The sequence below is a fragment of the Tupaia chinensis genome, unplaced genomic scaffold (assembly GCF_000334495.1).
Source record: "Tupaia chinensis unplaced genomic scaffold, TupChi_1.0 Scaffold000140_1, whole genome shotgun sequence".
Taxonomy (NCBI): domain Eukaryota; kingdom Metazoa; phylum Chordata; class Mammalia; order Scandentia; family Tupaiidae; genus Tupaia; species Tupaia belangeri.
The window spans coordinates 2,478,108-2,494,233 of NW_006159610.1; the positions used below are offsets into that span (position 1 = coordinate 2,478,108).

Below are 16,126 nucleotides of genomic sequence, written 5' to 3' on the forward strand. Positions count from 1 at the left end.
AAGAAATCCATAAAAAAAAAAAAAGACTGTGAAACTTCCACGGACTCTAACTCTGATTTCCCACAAACTGTCTAAGGGCTAGGAGGGGGGACTCAAACCCCTTACCATGTAGCCCCCAGATTCCAGCACATCTGGTAGAACCTAAGTAGGGGTTCTGTAATCCTGTCTGGTCAACCTTGAATCCAGCCACCTGTGGAGGGACTCAAATCCTCAACCCAGGAATTCAATCCCTATCAGGGACTCTAACCCTGATTTCCTGCAGTTTGGACTTTCGCGGGCCTTCCAGGGATCAAACCATTCCTGGGATTCCCTCCCTGTTCCATGGCCAACCCCTTACCAGTTTGTCTTCACTGAAGCAGATAGAACAGGACAGGAACACTCAAAGAAATGCCTCCAGAGGTCTTACAGCAAAACTCCACAGACTTTTGGAGGAGCAGTCAACATCTCTTGACAGCTGCCAACAATCCTGAGAGGAGCTCTGGGGCCCTGGGAAATCCCAGGTGGTGCCTCCCAGGCCAAGTGAGCCCGCTCTCCTAGGATGCCTCACCCACGTACCAGACAAGTACATGATCTCGCTGGGACCTCTAAATGTTATAATCTACTCAACGAGAAATAAGAGGACATCCAGACATAGCCAAATTTATTGGAGTTTATTGATTAGGCCAGCAGGAGTGAATTGATGATTTAAAGTGAAGGGGCTTCTGTTTCTTAACTCTTGACAGCTGCCAACAATCCTGAGAGGAGCTCTGGGGCCCTGGGAAATCCCAGGTGGTGCCTCCCAGGCCAAGTGAGCCCGCTCTCCTAGGATGCCTCACCCACGTACCAGACAAGTACATGATCTCGCTGGGACCTCTAAATGTTATAATCTACTCAACGAGAAATAAGAGGACATCCAGACATAGCCAAATTTATTGGAGTTTATTGATTGGGCCAGCAGGAGTGGATTGATGATTTAAAGTGAAGGGGCTTCTGTTTCTTAACGTCTAGACTAAGGTTATGGGCTCTGATCTTAACATCCTTGAAATGGTCTGCTATAAGCATCAGAGGGGAAGTTTGAATCTATCCCATTTCTGTCATAAAAACGTTCACACCAACAGAGATAGGTAATAAACACACAGACAGAACAAATGCGGCCGCGCAGATGCTCTTCAGCAAATGAAAAGCGAACGTAAAGTGGGATAATGACCTCACACCGTGCTGTGGGAGCAACCCACTATGTCCCCTCAGAACAACTAGGGGCACTCTGTCCCCTCCTGAGGACCCTGGGACATCTTCCAGGTCCCTAAGATTAGTGGCCTGCCAGCGCGTCCGGTGGACCAATTCAAATCTATTACAGAGATAGGGCCCTCAGAGACCGAACAGGATAAACACAGAGACAAAGGAAACACTCACTGGCCATTATCAGTCGACCCTCTGGTTTGGGGATCCTGGGGGGTCTTGGGGAATCCTGGACAAACCCCCAAATGTTGTGCACCAGTCATGAAGTTCCCAAAAGACCACCAGGGAGCTGTTCCGATGTAAGCACATGAGGGTCACTTTTATTCAGGCTCGAGCCAGGACTCCCAATCTCACAGGCACAGCAGGTTGGAGTTGAGAGCCCCCGTGTTAGTTGGGCTGGGTTTTTATTTGGCTGTTAGAGGGGAGGTCGAGGGGTGCTGAGGAAAGCACTCGGCAGCTACACATTGGCCGTAGATTACAGGGAGTATAGCTGTTTCTGGTATCTCCTTTATTTTTCTTTTTTTAATCTCAGCAGAAAAGTTACTTTAGGTTTCTGGTATCTCCTTTCTTTCTCTCATTGGTCAGTCCCAGTAGGATGATGGTCTCATGACTTTTTCCTATGGGACTGGCTTGCCTCCATGAAATGGCACCAATTCCAAGCAAGGTGGGTTTAACAAAATGGAGTCGCCCCGAAAGAAATGGAGTCACTCTGGCCCTTCATCATAAAACCAATTCAAGGTGCATTTCCCTCCCAGGTTTCCCCTGGTAAATAGCACCCAAGTAAAGCTTTAGTTTGGACAAGACAGATCTGCAAGAGAGCCTATTGGAGTTGGTTTGCAGATCAGAGTATACGATGGTCTTTTCTTTTGCTTTTTAGTCTTCCCCAGGCCCTGTCACAGAAGCTGTGAAGGTGGCCATTGATGCTGGGTACCGCCATATCGACTGTGCCTATGCCTATGAGAATGAGAATGAAGTAGGCGAAGCCATCCAAGAGAAAATCAAGGAGAAGGTTGTGAAGCGGGAGGACCTTTTCATCGTTAGCAAGGTACACAGGATTCCTTTATTGGATGACTTAACTTCAAGGCAAGGGGAAGTACTTGGTTAGCACCAAGAATTCTGTGAGCCTTTCCTATGTGAACTTATTTCCCCCAACACCCTTTATAACATTCCTGACTATAAGCATAATCTACTCCAGACCAGTATTGGCATGTGACAATGCTGCCACCCCACTCACCTTCAGATTGGTTTCTCCACAGTGGAGATGACTCTGTTGAGCCTCATGGTGTTCTGGACTTCTCTGTTTCCTGCCAGTGGGATCCATCTGCCCAGCAGCAGTCAGAGGCTAAGGTGCACACAGGGATGGATCCTAATGGCCACCTTTAATACTGTGGGCTCCATGACTATGGCTCTGAGGTTCTTACGGGTATTTTGAAAAATTGCGGGAGCATTTTTTATGGTCACATAGAAATTCCTTTTTATTTTAGTAGAGTAAAAAGAAAAGGTGAGTTATAAAATATCATTAAAAATGGGGGAGGTGTTACATGTGAAATGTTCACAATCACTAGATCTGAATTATATACAACTTGCTAAAAAACACTAGTGACAGGTACTTGGAAAGTCCATGCATCTGGTAGGACAAAGAGCCCCATCATGTACAGTGGCCAATTCAGGATAAACGCCTATAAACTCATCAGCTAGGGCCCGATATGCTTGGAGAGAAAGGAACATCAGCTCCCAACATAAGAATCCTTACAATTTAAAAACTAGACACCATCCCTGCCCTCAGAAAGCAGACATCTGACTAAGAGAACAATACAGGTAAAATATTTGATCAGGGACTACATTTCCTGGTGAATATGAGCCATATAGAATAATAAAGTTGAAAAAAATAAATTGCCCTCCAGACTTAATGGAATGTTAAATGCTTGCTTAGCCCTGGGGATTATGTATCTTAACCAAGTTTTATAAACAGCCTGCCCCCAGGTTAGATGAAGTACAAATAGTGAGCAAGGATAATGAATACGATGAGATCCTTTCTTTCCCCAGTGTGACTCCTCATTGCTATTCTCTTTGCAGTTGTGGCCCACCTTTTTCGAGAGACCCTTAGTGAAAACGGCCTGTCAGAAGACTCTCAAGGATCTGAAACTGGACTATTTGGACATCTATCTTATTCACTGGCCACAGGGTCTACAGGTTGGAGTTGTCCCTGCCCTAGTCTCCCGTTTCTGAGAAGCTAGCAGAAAATAGAAGCTGTACCAGGGCTGGGAGGAGGGGTGGGCTGAAACAGGAGCTCTGGTACTTCATAGTTGTGACCTGCAGGTCATCATGAGGAGACAATGGAGCAGAAAGGCTTTGGGCTGAATGACAGGCTGAGGCCACAAATAGCTGCTGCAGTGGCCATGGTACCCAGGTATTCCTGCAGTGATGCCTGAGATAAACCATGATTTATGGTAGCCCCGAGATCTGATAACTGCCAGATCACCATTGTCTTAAATTCCATGCCCTTGTCGAACACTTGTAAAACAACATTTCAGGGCCCAATCCTTGTATTCACCAAAGCACACCCTGGGAGTGGCATCTTAAAGAACAGTCTACATAATGTAATGTTGTAGGGTAGCCAGTTCTCTTTAAGGAAACAACAGTCTTCACTCAGGGTCTGTTCCTGCTTACTCTTGAGAGGTGGAGAGACACGAGTTCCCAGTTCTCTTCCCTAGTGACCAGCTTGGGTGATGATGGCATGACATTCTTACACTTAAGCTTCTAGAGGTTGGTAGGATAGATACTACCCAATATCTTTCTCAGAGAACCACATCCTGGAGATATAAACCTTGTCAAGTCATCTCAAAATCAAAGTTTGCCTTCAAGCATCTATGGGGTCTGGATACGTGAAGTTAATGTCCATGGTGGTCATGATGGCTTGCTGGAAGGTGCAAATAATGCATTTTAAAACCAATGCAGCTGTTTCTAAAATATGAAGATTTATATACCACAGTAGATTAATATAGAGAGTTTATTTAAGCTCATATTCTTGAAGTATATACTCTGGAGCATGAGGAAAAACAGTATGTGGATATGAGAATTTAGTGTGAACCAGGATCCTGAAGTTTCTTTAATAGAACAAGCAGTTCTATTAAAGAAACAGTCAATAGAACAAGCGGTTCTATTAAAGAACAATGCAGATTCCAGTAAGCTTTTTGTTTTGCATTCCCAGCCCAGTAAGGACCTTTTCCCCAAAGATGATAAAGGCAATATCCTCACCAGCAAAGCAACGTTCTTGGATGCCTGGGAGGTAGGTTCCTGCTTCTTCTAAGTGTGCTGGGAGGGAAACCTTTCCTTCATTCATGTTGAAACTACACACTGGTATCAAAGCGCCCACATCTTGAGTCTGTTCAATTTCATTATTGTTACCTGTTCTTCCAACTTCTTCCTCATCATCTGTCCCCTTGGGTCTGACTGATGCTATTTACATTTTCAAGGCTAAAACTGAGTCCTCAAGTGAACCTAGGATTATAATGTATCCCAACTTGGGAGATGTACATACTGTCTCAACCCAGAGGTTAGGATTTGGAACAGGGGTCTTGGTCTGAGTTTCCACATATTAGCTGAGTTAACTGTGGTAGGTTATTTCATTTCTCTAAGCCTCAGATGACTCATTAAAAGTACCTTATAATATAGATTAATAACCCATATCTTTCAGGATGTGGCAAACATTAGGGTAGCTAATATGCCAGGAACTTTGTCATAGAGCTTATTTAATCATTCACCTCTATGAGGCAGCTACTATTGCTATCTTTTCTGCAAATGATAAAACTTGAAAGCCAGATAGGTGGTCAGTTTCCCTGGTTCCATAGCAAATGTGTGGCATAGCTTGGGTTGGATTGAAGTCTATCTGACTCACAAGTACAACCACAAAAGCCTTTGCACCTTGCTTGGCATATGGTGAATTTACTTACACCCAAAGATTAAGTGTTCTGCTTTTCAGATCAAATAAAGACTTGTGATTTGTGAAGTCTCTGCTCTGCTGGAGTGTAGGTTTAAGAACTTGAGCTTGAAAAAGAAGTGAGGTACTTTTGGGACTGATTGCATGCTGCATTTAATAAGCTCACAGAGCTGCCATCTACAGATGTACCTTCTTTTATAAAGGAGGCCTGAAGGATAAAGGCTTGGTGCCAAAAGCAAGTCCATGTAATAGGTGTATGCGTATTACAGAAATGCAAAGTCATGGTTATGTAGTGGGTTCACAAGAGCTCTATATCTAATTAGTCTTTCCCATGGCCTTCAAACTAGATAAAGTCTCCAAGTGAGGTAAACAGGAAGTGAGGGAGCCAGACCATCCTGATTCCATTTGCAACACAACTTGTCTCACAGAATTCATAAATATTGACTTAAGGGTTTTTCTTTGATAATTTTTCCCAACCTTCATATCCTCTTGCAAAGCTGCAAGACAACAAAGTGAATGAACGAGTTGTAAATGAATAGTGACAGAAAGACTCCAAGAGTTAATTATGTTATGCTGTCTGCTGTCTTTGTGGAGGCACATGTAGTTGTGAGTTTATATTGTTTTTTACAACTTGATATATTAATTGTTAAGCCTAACTTTGCTGGAAAGCTTTGAAATGATATGACTGTAACTTTTCTATAGGTTGTTTATTCACAAGTGTTTATCCACAAGCACATCATTCATGCTGCTTTCGACTTTAACAAGTAGCAGTAAGAAAATTTAGATACCTAAACTGATATGATAATGAGGGCAGTGGATAATGAAGCAGAAAATCATGATCTCCTAATGGCAGTTTTGTAAATGAATTTGAAAAGAATCATTGTTGCCAGTAAATTATTGAATTTGTCTACTGGCAGTCAAAAGCCTGCCAAGAAAAGGAAGATAGAGAAAACTATCTGTATTTCTATGGATGAGTCTTGAAGACAGAACGGAAGTCCTCTGGGTAGTAAATATTGGGTCATGAGCAAGATCATGGCTCATTTTTGCATAGAAAAACAGAAAATTATAACATGACTTTCCTTTTAAAGAAAAGATGCAGAATTGATGATTTAATCAGTAATATACTGGTTTATGTGTCTGGGACTCAACTCAATGAATGTTTCATTCCTGATAGTGAAAATTGTGCCAAGATTCACATGATAGAATTTCAGTACTCATCTTTACATTAAATTTGATAGGGGAGCCTGTCATGTATCTTACCCTAGTAAAACATGACCTCCCAACTATCTCAGGAATTATTAATCGTGAGACGTGAAAACTAATGTAAATCTAATGTAAGTTCCTCAACATTTTTTGCCCTAGCCTCATGATGATATTAAATATGGCAATAATGTCATTGTCCTTTGCAAAAAGAACCTGTATTTCCACAGTGCTATCCTTGAATTATTATAGGAATGATGGCTAAATAAAACATTTTAAAGACGTAAAAAAACTACCAATGATCAAGGCTGGAGAATCTGATCTGAGACAGGCAGCTCTGAATATATAAGTAGTGCACCTATAAGGGACTCACACGGCCGGACTGAAAACTCATTGACCACCCTGAAGAAGAGGGGAAGGGGAAAAAGTCAAGAAGTATACAAACTACATCTGACCTTGACACACAGAGAATTTACATTATCCCACTGCCCATCTGAGTTTTAGGGATCTTGTGAGCTTATCCATTCTAAAGTCTGCACCAGTTCGAACCTCTTCATCATCAAGGTTGGCGATTCCCAGCTTTGGCTACTCATTAAAATAACCCGGGAAGTTTTACAATCCCGGTACCTAGGCTACCTCCCAGATGAATTTAGAAAAAAGCCCTGAGGGTACATCTTGGCATCTGAATGTTCCAAAGCTCTCAGGTAATTTCAAATTACAGCCAAAGTTGAGGACAATTGGATCAAGTGTCCCTGTACATCTCATGCCTGTCCCTGCCACTAAACCTAAGTCCTGCCTTCTTTCTCCTCCTGCTCTTATGTTCCCCCTTTTTCTCTCTGAGTTATTTTCTGAGGCCTAGTTTGAACTTCACCTATAAAGTCTTCCCTGACAACTTCAATGTGGGCTCATGCCTATCTTCTTTGTCCTCTCCGGTTCTCCGTGTTATGCCACTGTCACATCTGTTGCAGCCTCAGGGTTGTGGCTGATTGCTCCACAGAAGGGAATCCTGACATTTTAATTGACCTACAAGAATCTCAGAAGCAAGAAGTGCACTCTATACTTTTGTGTCCTATCACCCTCTGGACAAGCTCTGTTAGTATAATAAATAAATAAATAAATAAATAAATAAATAAATAAATCATATTCAATTTGAGGCTGTCACTAACACATATGGTATCTTTATTATAGGGTAAAATGTAAAAACATACCCTTCCTTGGGGTCAACTCAGTCTCTGCACTAGGGAGCGTGGCTGGGTCAGTGGCTAGCGAGCTGGATTTCACCCCACACACACCTTGGCTGGGTGCCTCTGCCAGGGCACAGTCAGCATAACGTACTTGAGTACAAGGTCCTTGAGTACAAGGCAGATTGTGGCTGCTGTGGGAGGGAGTGACTCAGAATCAGACCAGTGATGGTGCCCCATTTGGTAAACTTTCTGTCCTGCTAGCCCAGGATTGGGTGAAGCAAGAGTGACCAGCACATGAAACCTTCTCCTTTTACTCTTAGTTTCATTTAGGCTGGGGAGTGCAATAGAGCTAGAGCTGATTTCAGTGGTCTGGATTTAACTTCCTTTCCTTTCCTTTCCTTTTTTTCTTTTTCTTCTCTTTTCTTTTCTATTTTCTTTCTTTTTTCTTTCCTCTTCTCTCTCTCTCTTTCTTTCTTTTTCATCTTTCTTTTTTTTTCTTTTTTGTAATTGCCAGTCAGTGTGTACATTTGCCAGAGAAAGAAGGAGAAACAAGAGAGGAGACAGAGGGAGAAAGCATCCTCCCAGTGGGGTATGGTCACATTATACTCCCCTTTTTCCATTTTTTATCCTGACAGTATTTTGGGCATGCATTCATACACACACCCAGTGTGTTTTTTTTTTTTTTTTTGAGAGGTTTTAGCTATAGGGCGCGTGTGCTCGCCAGAAGACATAGAGACAGAAAGCGAGAAATCACCCCCCCCGAGGGGATGGCCATGCCGCAATCCCTTCTCCTCCATTCTCCTCTCGGGATCTTGGGCACACATGCACATGCACCCAGAATGAGTTTTAAGCCACCAGGTCCGGGACACGAACCGCTTTCGACTACGTGGGAGTCCAGCAACATAGCCATTACGCTAACTGCTGGTTCCCATACACACCCAGTGTGTTTTTCAAGTCACAGAGGCCAGGATTCAAACCACAGTTGGCCATATAGGATCCAGCTACCTTAAACACCAGGCTGTGGGACAGGCCTGACATTTCCTTTTAATACTTCAGCTAATTCTGCTGTAGTGTGATGTTGGTCTGCAGCCTCCAACAGGAGGTGAGCAGCGGGCAACTGAGCAAAGCTTCATCTGTACTGACAGCTGGTCCCCACTGCTCACATTACTGCCTAAGCTTAGCCTTCTGTCGGGTCAGTGGCAACATTAGATTCTCACAGAAGCTCAAACACTACTGTGAACTGCATGTGTGAGGGATCTATGTTGCATGCTCCTCATGATAATCTAGTGACTGATGATCTGAAATGAAGCTGAGGCAGTGAAGGCATGATCTGAAATGAAGCTGAGGCATGATAATCTAGTGACTGATGATCTGAAATGAAGTTGAGCCATTCCTAAGGAGTGGCTGCAAATACTGGTTAACACTAGCCGAGAGGCTTGATTGCACAGACCAAATAAATTGCTTGCAGTCTCGTATGAAAACATTATCACTAGGCCTGCATTTGGCCTGGTGGTTAAGGTGCTGGACTCCTACACAGCCAACCATAGTATGAGTCCAGGACCTGACAGCTTGCTTTTTCATTCTCTCTCTCTCTCTGTCTCTCTCTCTCTGCAGTGAGCACATGTGCCCTATAGCAAATTAAAAATAAATAAATAACCACCAGATTGGGTAATGAATGAATGGTTGGGTTGCTAGACTTCCACATAGTTGACCACAGACACCCGACTCATGTGCATGTCTGCCCAAAATCCTGGGAGGAGACTAGAGAAGGGAGTGTGACATGATTATCCCCTGAGGGAGTGGTTTCTCACTTTCTGTCTCTGTCATTCTCTGTTTCTCTGGTGAGCACATGCACTCTATAGCAAAAATCACTCTAATAATAAAAATAAAATTAGATAAATAATTCTTAAAAACAAAATAAAACAAAGAAAACCCCTGTCAGTAAGCAGCAAGTAACAGTTAAGCTGCATCTGGGGGACAGACCATAATAAATCAATTGCTTGCAGTCTCGTATGAAAACACTATCACTAGGCCTGCATTTGGCCTGGTGGTTAAGGTGCTGGACTCCTACACAGCCAACCATAGTATGAGTCCAGGACCTGACAGCTTGCTTTTTCATTCTCTCTCTCTCTCTGTCTCTCTCTCTCTGCAGTGAGCACATGTGCCCTATAGCAAATTAAAAATAAATAAATAACCACCAGATTGGGTAATGAATGAATGGTTGGGTTGCTAGACTTCCACATAGTTGACCACAGACACCCGACTCATGTGCATGTCTGCCCAAAATCCTGGGAGGAGACTAGAGAAGGGAGTGTGACATGATTATCCCCTGAGGGAGTGGTTTCTCACTTTCTGTCTCTGTCATTCTCTGTTTCTCTGGTGAGCACATGCACTCTATAGCAAAAATCACTCTAATAATAAAAATAAAATTAGATAAATAATTCTTAAAAACAAAATAAAACAAAGAAAAACCCTGTCAGTAAGTAGCAAGTAACAATTAAGCTGCATCTGGGGATGTGCTTTACAGAGGAGAGTGAGCTGATGCACTTCAATTGTACAGCTACATCTGGTGGCAGGCTCTACCTCAGAATCTGCCTCTCCTTGCTCAGTCCATAGAAAAATTAGCTTCCACAAAACCAGTCCCTGGTGTCAAAACGTTGGAGATCACTTTTGTATCAGCTTCTTTTGCCTCAGGGAAGATCCAGCGAGGTCGGGATCCCTATAGTCCCTCTAGGACTGCCAAAAACTTATTCCTCTCTTTGACAGGCCTTGGAGGAGCTAGTGGATGAGGGACTGGTGAAGGCCCTCGGGATCTCCAACTTCAACCACTTCCAGATTGAAAAGCTCTTAAACAAACCTGGACTGAAACATAAGCCAGTGACTAATCAGGTAAGTTCTGTTTGGTAGAAGGTTAAGGGTTTTGTCCTATAAATTATCAAATATTTGGGGATGAATTTAATACTATGTACCAAGTCTCCTCTCAGGGGTCAGTGATCAGGATGCTTTGGGGAAGTGTGACATAGATCCTGGGTCTGATTTAGTAAGTCTAGAAGTGGGCAGTATTTAGTCTTTGATTTGTAGTCTTTTTTGTGTGTGGAGAACTCCCTATGATTCATGCAAAAATCAGGCCAATTCCCTAGTGATGGGTTTGTTTGATTTTGCAGATCGAGTGCCACCCATACCTCACACAGGACAAACTTATCCAGTACTGCCACTCCAAGGGCATCACCATCACAGCCTACAGCCCCCTGGGCTCTCCAGATAGACCTTGGTGAGACTTCTGAGTGGTGGCTCTTTCTTATTTATTTTAGGGGCCAGGTGGAGGCATAGTGTTAAGGTCCTAGATTCTATATGGCTGACTGCATAGTTTGAATGTAGTACTCAGGAGCTTGAAAAAGTGCACTGGGAGTGTGTGCATGTGTGCCCCAAATCCTGAAAGGATGAGCCATGGAGGAGGGATTGTGGTGTGAATATCCTCCATGTTGGGTGCTTTCTTCTTCCCCTATCCTTCACTGTCCCTCTCTGAGCACACACACCTTCTGGCAAAACTTAAAAAAAGGAGAAGGTAAAAGAAAAGAACATTATTTTATAGTTGGTTAATGTTGGTATGAGACAATAAGGCACTGGAAAGAAATACGTGTCTAGACCCAAATGGGATTACAGAAAATGGGAAATAATGGGAATTTAACAAAAACATAAACAAAAACCCAGCAATATGCCTGACTTCCTCAGAATATTTTAGTTCAGCCACCAGTTGGTTCAGGCTTTGCAAATGCTGAGGATTCAAAGCCTGGGGTGAGTCCATGGGATAGGTGCACACTTTTCAGGACCTCTTGCCAGTCTTTCAGATGGAGAAGATTATGATGATCAGCCTTGAGATGCCAGTGGAGATGCTCATCTGCATGTGGTAACCATGGTGATTATTGACATCAGCCCTCTTTCTGCCTCTAGGGCTAAGCCAGAGGATCCTTCTCTACTGGAAGATCCTAAGATTAAGGAGATTGCTGCAAAGTACAAGAAAAGCACTGCCCAGGTACCATGTTTTTAGTTTAGTTTAGTTTAATTATTTTCTTTTTACTGACCAATCTGTTCTTCCAGTCTTGTGTTTTGTTCCTCGTGGTATCTTTATTTAACTCTTTAAAGAGGAAGAAAACAGGATATGAAGCCCACTCGTATGCTTCCTTGAAAGCCTACAGGGACTTCCAGGCAATATAATGGTGATCACTGGAACAAAGATCGTTTCTAACAGCTTTTCGTTAAGCCTTATAGCCCAATGACAAGAGCCTGACTTTGGAATCTAGAGGTCTGGGTTCAGATCCCAGCTCTACCACTTATTGGTTTTATGACCCCAAGCCACTTTCCCTATTTCCTAAGCAAGGAAAATCATGGAGTGGTTGGTAAGGTTAAGGGAGAAAATCAAGCTGAGGACTGCTGAGCGTCTCTAATAGTTAAGTGCTCAGTCAGTATTAGCCTGTGTACCTCAAGCCAGAATGAGCTGTAGATACTTAATTTTTTCCTTTTAGTAGAAGGAAAGGACCTCATAGTAAGTGAAATTATGATGGTTCTTTCTGTGCAGGTTCTGATCCGGTTCCATATCCAGAGGAATGTGGCTGTGATCCCTAAGTCTGTGACACCAAAACGCATTATTGAGAACTTTCAGGTAAGATTGTGTTTGGTTGACCAGAGGAGTGGAGGCCAGGGGAAACCCTCCCATTAGTCTTTTCATGCCATCCCTGCATTGTCTGTGGGTTCTACCCCCTTCCCACCACCCTGTATCTCTCAGGCCAGGGAACTAACCTCAGTAGAACTAGGATGAGTGATTGACGGGCTAGGAGATTTGTGGGGTTCAATGACTAGGAAAGTTAGTCAGGACTAATTACAGTTGTGCACATACCACTTACAAGACACTAGGTTGAACCTAAGCAGTCAGGTCATGATCCATACATGACAGCAGGCTATCCTGGCTACTGCCCACCTCCAGTAATAGAGGAGGTATGGGCTGTATTTGAAGACCTGCCCTCTGAGAGAGAGAACCCCTGTGTCCATTATGGAGCATAGACACTGTATGTTCCTGCAGTTTGAGGTCTATAATCCTGCTCTCCTTCCCTTGAAACTCTAAAGTCTCAATACTACAGTCTTTTTGTGGAACCTAACAGAGAGAATTGTCTATCTGGGGACATAATGGGAGAACTCCGATGGATAGTTAATGCCATGCATGTGAGCTCGCTTCTGCTAGAATGACTGGAGAGCTCACATCACCCCAGGAATTGGCTTGGCAATGATGGTTTGGAATGCTTACCTTTTCAGGTCTTCGACTTTAAATTGAGTGATGAAGACATGGCGACTATACTCAGTTTCAACAGAAACTGGAGGATCTGTTCCGTTACTCAGTAAGTGACATGGGGTTAAGATAATTAGCTGGATTGTCAGGAGTTTTTCTAAATCAATAAAGGATTAGTTGGAAGGAGTAGAAGGCAAATAGAACTACTTTTGTCTTCAAATACTACTTTCTGGCAGTTTTGAAAACTAAAATCAGAACATCTGGAAATCTTTTTGAAGGACAATATGTCCTCAATTGGTGCTCTTTGGGAGCAATGAGGTCAGAGCAATACAAGGGATTCTGAGCATGCAGATTGTTGTAGATGCTCTGAAGGATACTTTGTAGCTTTGAGAAAGCTTAGGATCTACTGGAGGATTTCTCATATTATTTTATTTATTAATTCGTTTTTATAGAGAGATTTTTGCTATAGGGTGCATGTGCTTGCCATGAAGACAGAGACAGCGACAGAAAGAAATCAGTGGGGTGGGGAGTAATGCCCATGCCACAATCTCTTCTCCTCCATTCTCCTTTTATGATCTTGGGCATGGATACACAAGCACCCAGCGTGAGTTTTAAGGCACAGGGTCCAGGACTGAAATTGCCATTGACTATATGGGTGTCCAGTGATGTATCCATTATGCCACCTGCTGGTCTCAAGGTTTTTGAACAGAATCGTGGTCCTGCTTATGATATAAAGGAAACACACTTTCTTCTTTCCTGTGCTGAGAATTTACAGGGAAATTCTAGGCAAGAGATGGGAGGGACTGGAGATGGGGGAAAGGAGATGAGGAATGATTGTATGTTGGGTGTGCTGAGAAAGTCAGGCCAAGTGAATCTGCTAACAAATTAGGAGTCAGAGATGGCTCCAAGTTTTTTTTTTTTTTTTTTTTTTTTTGTGGTTTTTTTCTGATGGGGCGGCTGCCTCCGAAGTTTTTTTGCTATAGGGCGCATGTGCTTGCGAGAGAGACATAGAGACAGAAAGCGAGAAATCACCCCCCCAGGGAGGATGGTCACGCCACAATCCCTTCTCCTCCATTCTCCTCTCGGGATCTTGGGCATGCACACACATGCGCCTGGCGTGAGTTTTAAGCCACCGGGTCTGGGATACCAACCACGGTCGACTATGTGGGAGTCCAGCGACATAGCCATTACGCTAACTGCTGGTTTCTCGAGATGGCTCCAAGTTTTTATTTGTTCATGATTTTGCCTGAGCAACCCACGTTTTTGGGGGGATAAATCAGAAGTTTGTTTGAAACATGTTCACCATGTCTACTGGATGTCAAGGAGAGAATGTCACATAGGCAGTTGGATTTACCAATGTGGAGATGGGAAGAAATATTAAGTAAATATTAAAGACAAATACTTGGAATCAATAGCATTTGGTTGGCATTTGAAGTTATAGGATTGGGTGAACAGATTTCCAGGAGAATACAGAGTGCAGACAAGGACTTACTATTATTTACTCCTCTCATTATTTATAGGGTTCTCTTATTCTGAGAATTCTATAGTTCTAGGATTCTTAACTAAGTATCTGTTTAAGAAGGTGGGAATAACTATCTTATTTAAATCTTTTATAAATATTTGAGAAAAAATTTTCTATCTTGATAGACAATCATTTTAAGTAGAATCTTTTCCATCAATACTTTCTGATTAATGTGTCTACTTAAATATATTGACAACTTTTATCTTTGGGAAAGATGGCTTATGGCATTTATTACTTCCACTTCCCTAGTTTATTAATAATTCGAATCTCTTTGGGTGTTTGGAAAGCCTAACCTTGATTTTTCACTTTTTAAAAAGTGTTTCAGCATCTCCAACATAGCTCTCATGTTACCATATTCCAACCTACCCACATTTGGCATCATATTTGGCCTTTCCACATGTTAGGATTACTTTTAGCAGAGAATGATAAAGCATCTGCTACTAAGAATGAAAAGGATCTGCAAAAAGAAAATGTGCCCCATCCCTGGAGCTGCTTCTCATCTTAAGAGCATCATTCCCAGTCAAGGCCATGGGTTGGTAGGCTCAGAAACAAATCCACCTGCTTCACATACTGGCTCTTCCCCTTCTTTAATAGCTGCGTGATCTTGAGTAAAGTTCATAAGTTTCCCAAGTAGATCTCTTTATCTACCAAGTTGGGATGATAATATTAATTGTAGTCCACATGTACTGAATGCTAGGTTAGAGTATGCCAGAGTCTATTCCCTTTGCTTGTAAAGTATATAATAATCTCATTTAACCCCACATATAATATATATGCTATAATCTCATTTAACCCCACAATTCCAGGCTGTCAATTCTAAGGTTACTTTCTCCAACTTCAAGGTGTGAGAATGAATTGAGACATTACTTCTAAGAAACTTGGCTTGGGGCCAGGTTATCATGAGCTATTGGTGTGAGCTGAGCAGTGCACTGCTCACTGCTTGCCTGTCCTCCTTCCTAGCATGCTCCTCACTCAATTAGAGATAATTTCTAGAGTGATATGAGCCCTCTTCGTGTGGCCTTACAAAATCTTGCAGGGAGGATGCTTAGAGAGCACAATGACCATGGAATACACAGGAGAAGAACGCCTTTTCAATCAGAGTTATTTTTTGGCTAATCACCTTCTTTATGCTTGTTTTTTTTTTTTCTACAGCGTAGCTCATTTGGATGAGTATCCCTTCCATGCAGAATATTGAAGTTGAATCTTCTAATGAGATTATCCAGTGGATTCTCTTTGCCAAAGTGTAACTTTCTCCAATCAGTCCTGTTTTATCCAAGTTGATCTGAAGTCATACTGTGCCTGGTCCTCTTATAGGCTGGAATCTAGCCCATGCTGGATCTAGATCCATGTGTTCAACCAGGAGCACATTATCCAGGGAAATCTGACCTAAATGCGCAAATAACAATTTCCATGTATTTACTCTAATTGGATGGTAAACATCAGGAAATCTGCTAACATTGATCATGCACAGATTAAAAACAATAAAAAATGATAAAAATAACCAACATGTATTAAGAATTTACTATGCAACTTGAAGTGTATCCTGTATGGGTGACCTCACTGAATCCTCTAACAGCCCCTTTGAGGTAGGTACTCTTACCATTCACATTTTATGAAGGAGAAAAAGAGGCATGTGGTGGCCATGGAACTTAACCAAAGCCACTCAAGTGGTAAGTGGTTGAACCAAGATTGAAAGGTAGGTAGCAATGGCGACTCAGGGTGATTTGTCATTCTCTTGCTCCCAGGTCGTCTCCTAGTGCCCTCTCACTTGGCCTTTCTAC

General features: G+C 42.6%; 1 protein-coding gene across 1 annotated transcript; it reads left to right on the forward strand.

The window, feature by feature from the left end:
- The first annotated feature begins 1,861 nt into the window (after positions 1 to 1,861).
- Positions 1,862 to 15,846, forward strand: LOC102469817 (aldo-keto reductase family 1 member B10-like). Its single transcript, XM_006145086.1, has 10 exons — positions 1,862 to 1,882; positions 2,096 to 2,263; positions 3,295 to 3,411; positions 4,430 to 4,507; positions 10,309 to 10,431; positions 10,707 to 10,813; positions 11,494 to 11,575; positions 12,119 to 12,202; positions 12,850 to 12,932; positions 15,498 to 15,846. The coding sequence occupies exons 1-10, from the start codon at positions 1,862 to 1,864 to the stop codon at positions 15,538 to 15,540; spliced, it is 906 nt and encodes a 301-aa protein (XP_006145148.1). The 3' UTR covers positions 15,541 to 15,846.
- The last annotated feature ends 280 nt before the right edge of the window (positions 15,847 to 16,126 follow it).

Coding starts and splice junctions, on each gene's coding strand:
- LOC102469817 (XM_006145086.1), top strand. CDS start 1,862: ATGGCACCAATTCCAAGCAAG. Junction 4,508..10,308: donor CGTTCTTGGATGCCTGGGAG/GTAGGTTCCTGC, acceptor TCTCTTTGACAG/GCCTTGGAGGAGCTAGTGGA. Junction 12,203..12,849: donor GCATTATTGAGAACTTTCAG/GTAAGATTGTGT, acceptor TTACCTTTTCAG/GTCTTCGACTTTAAATTGAG.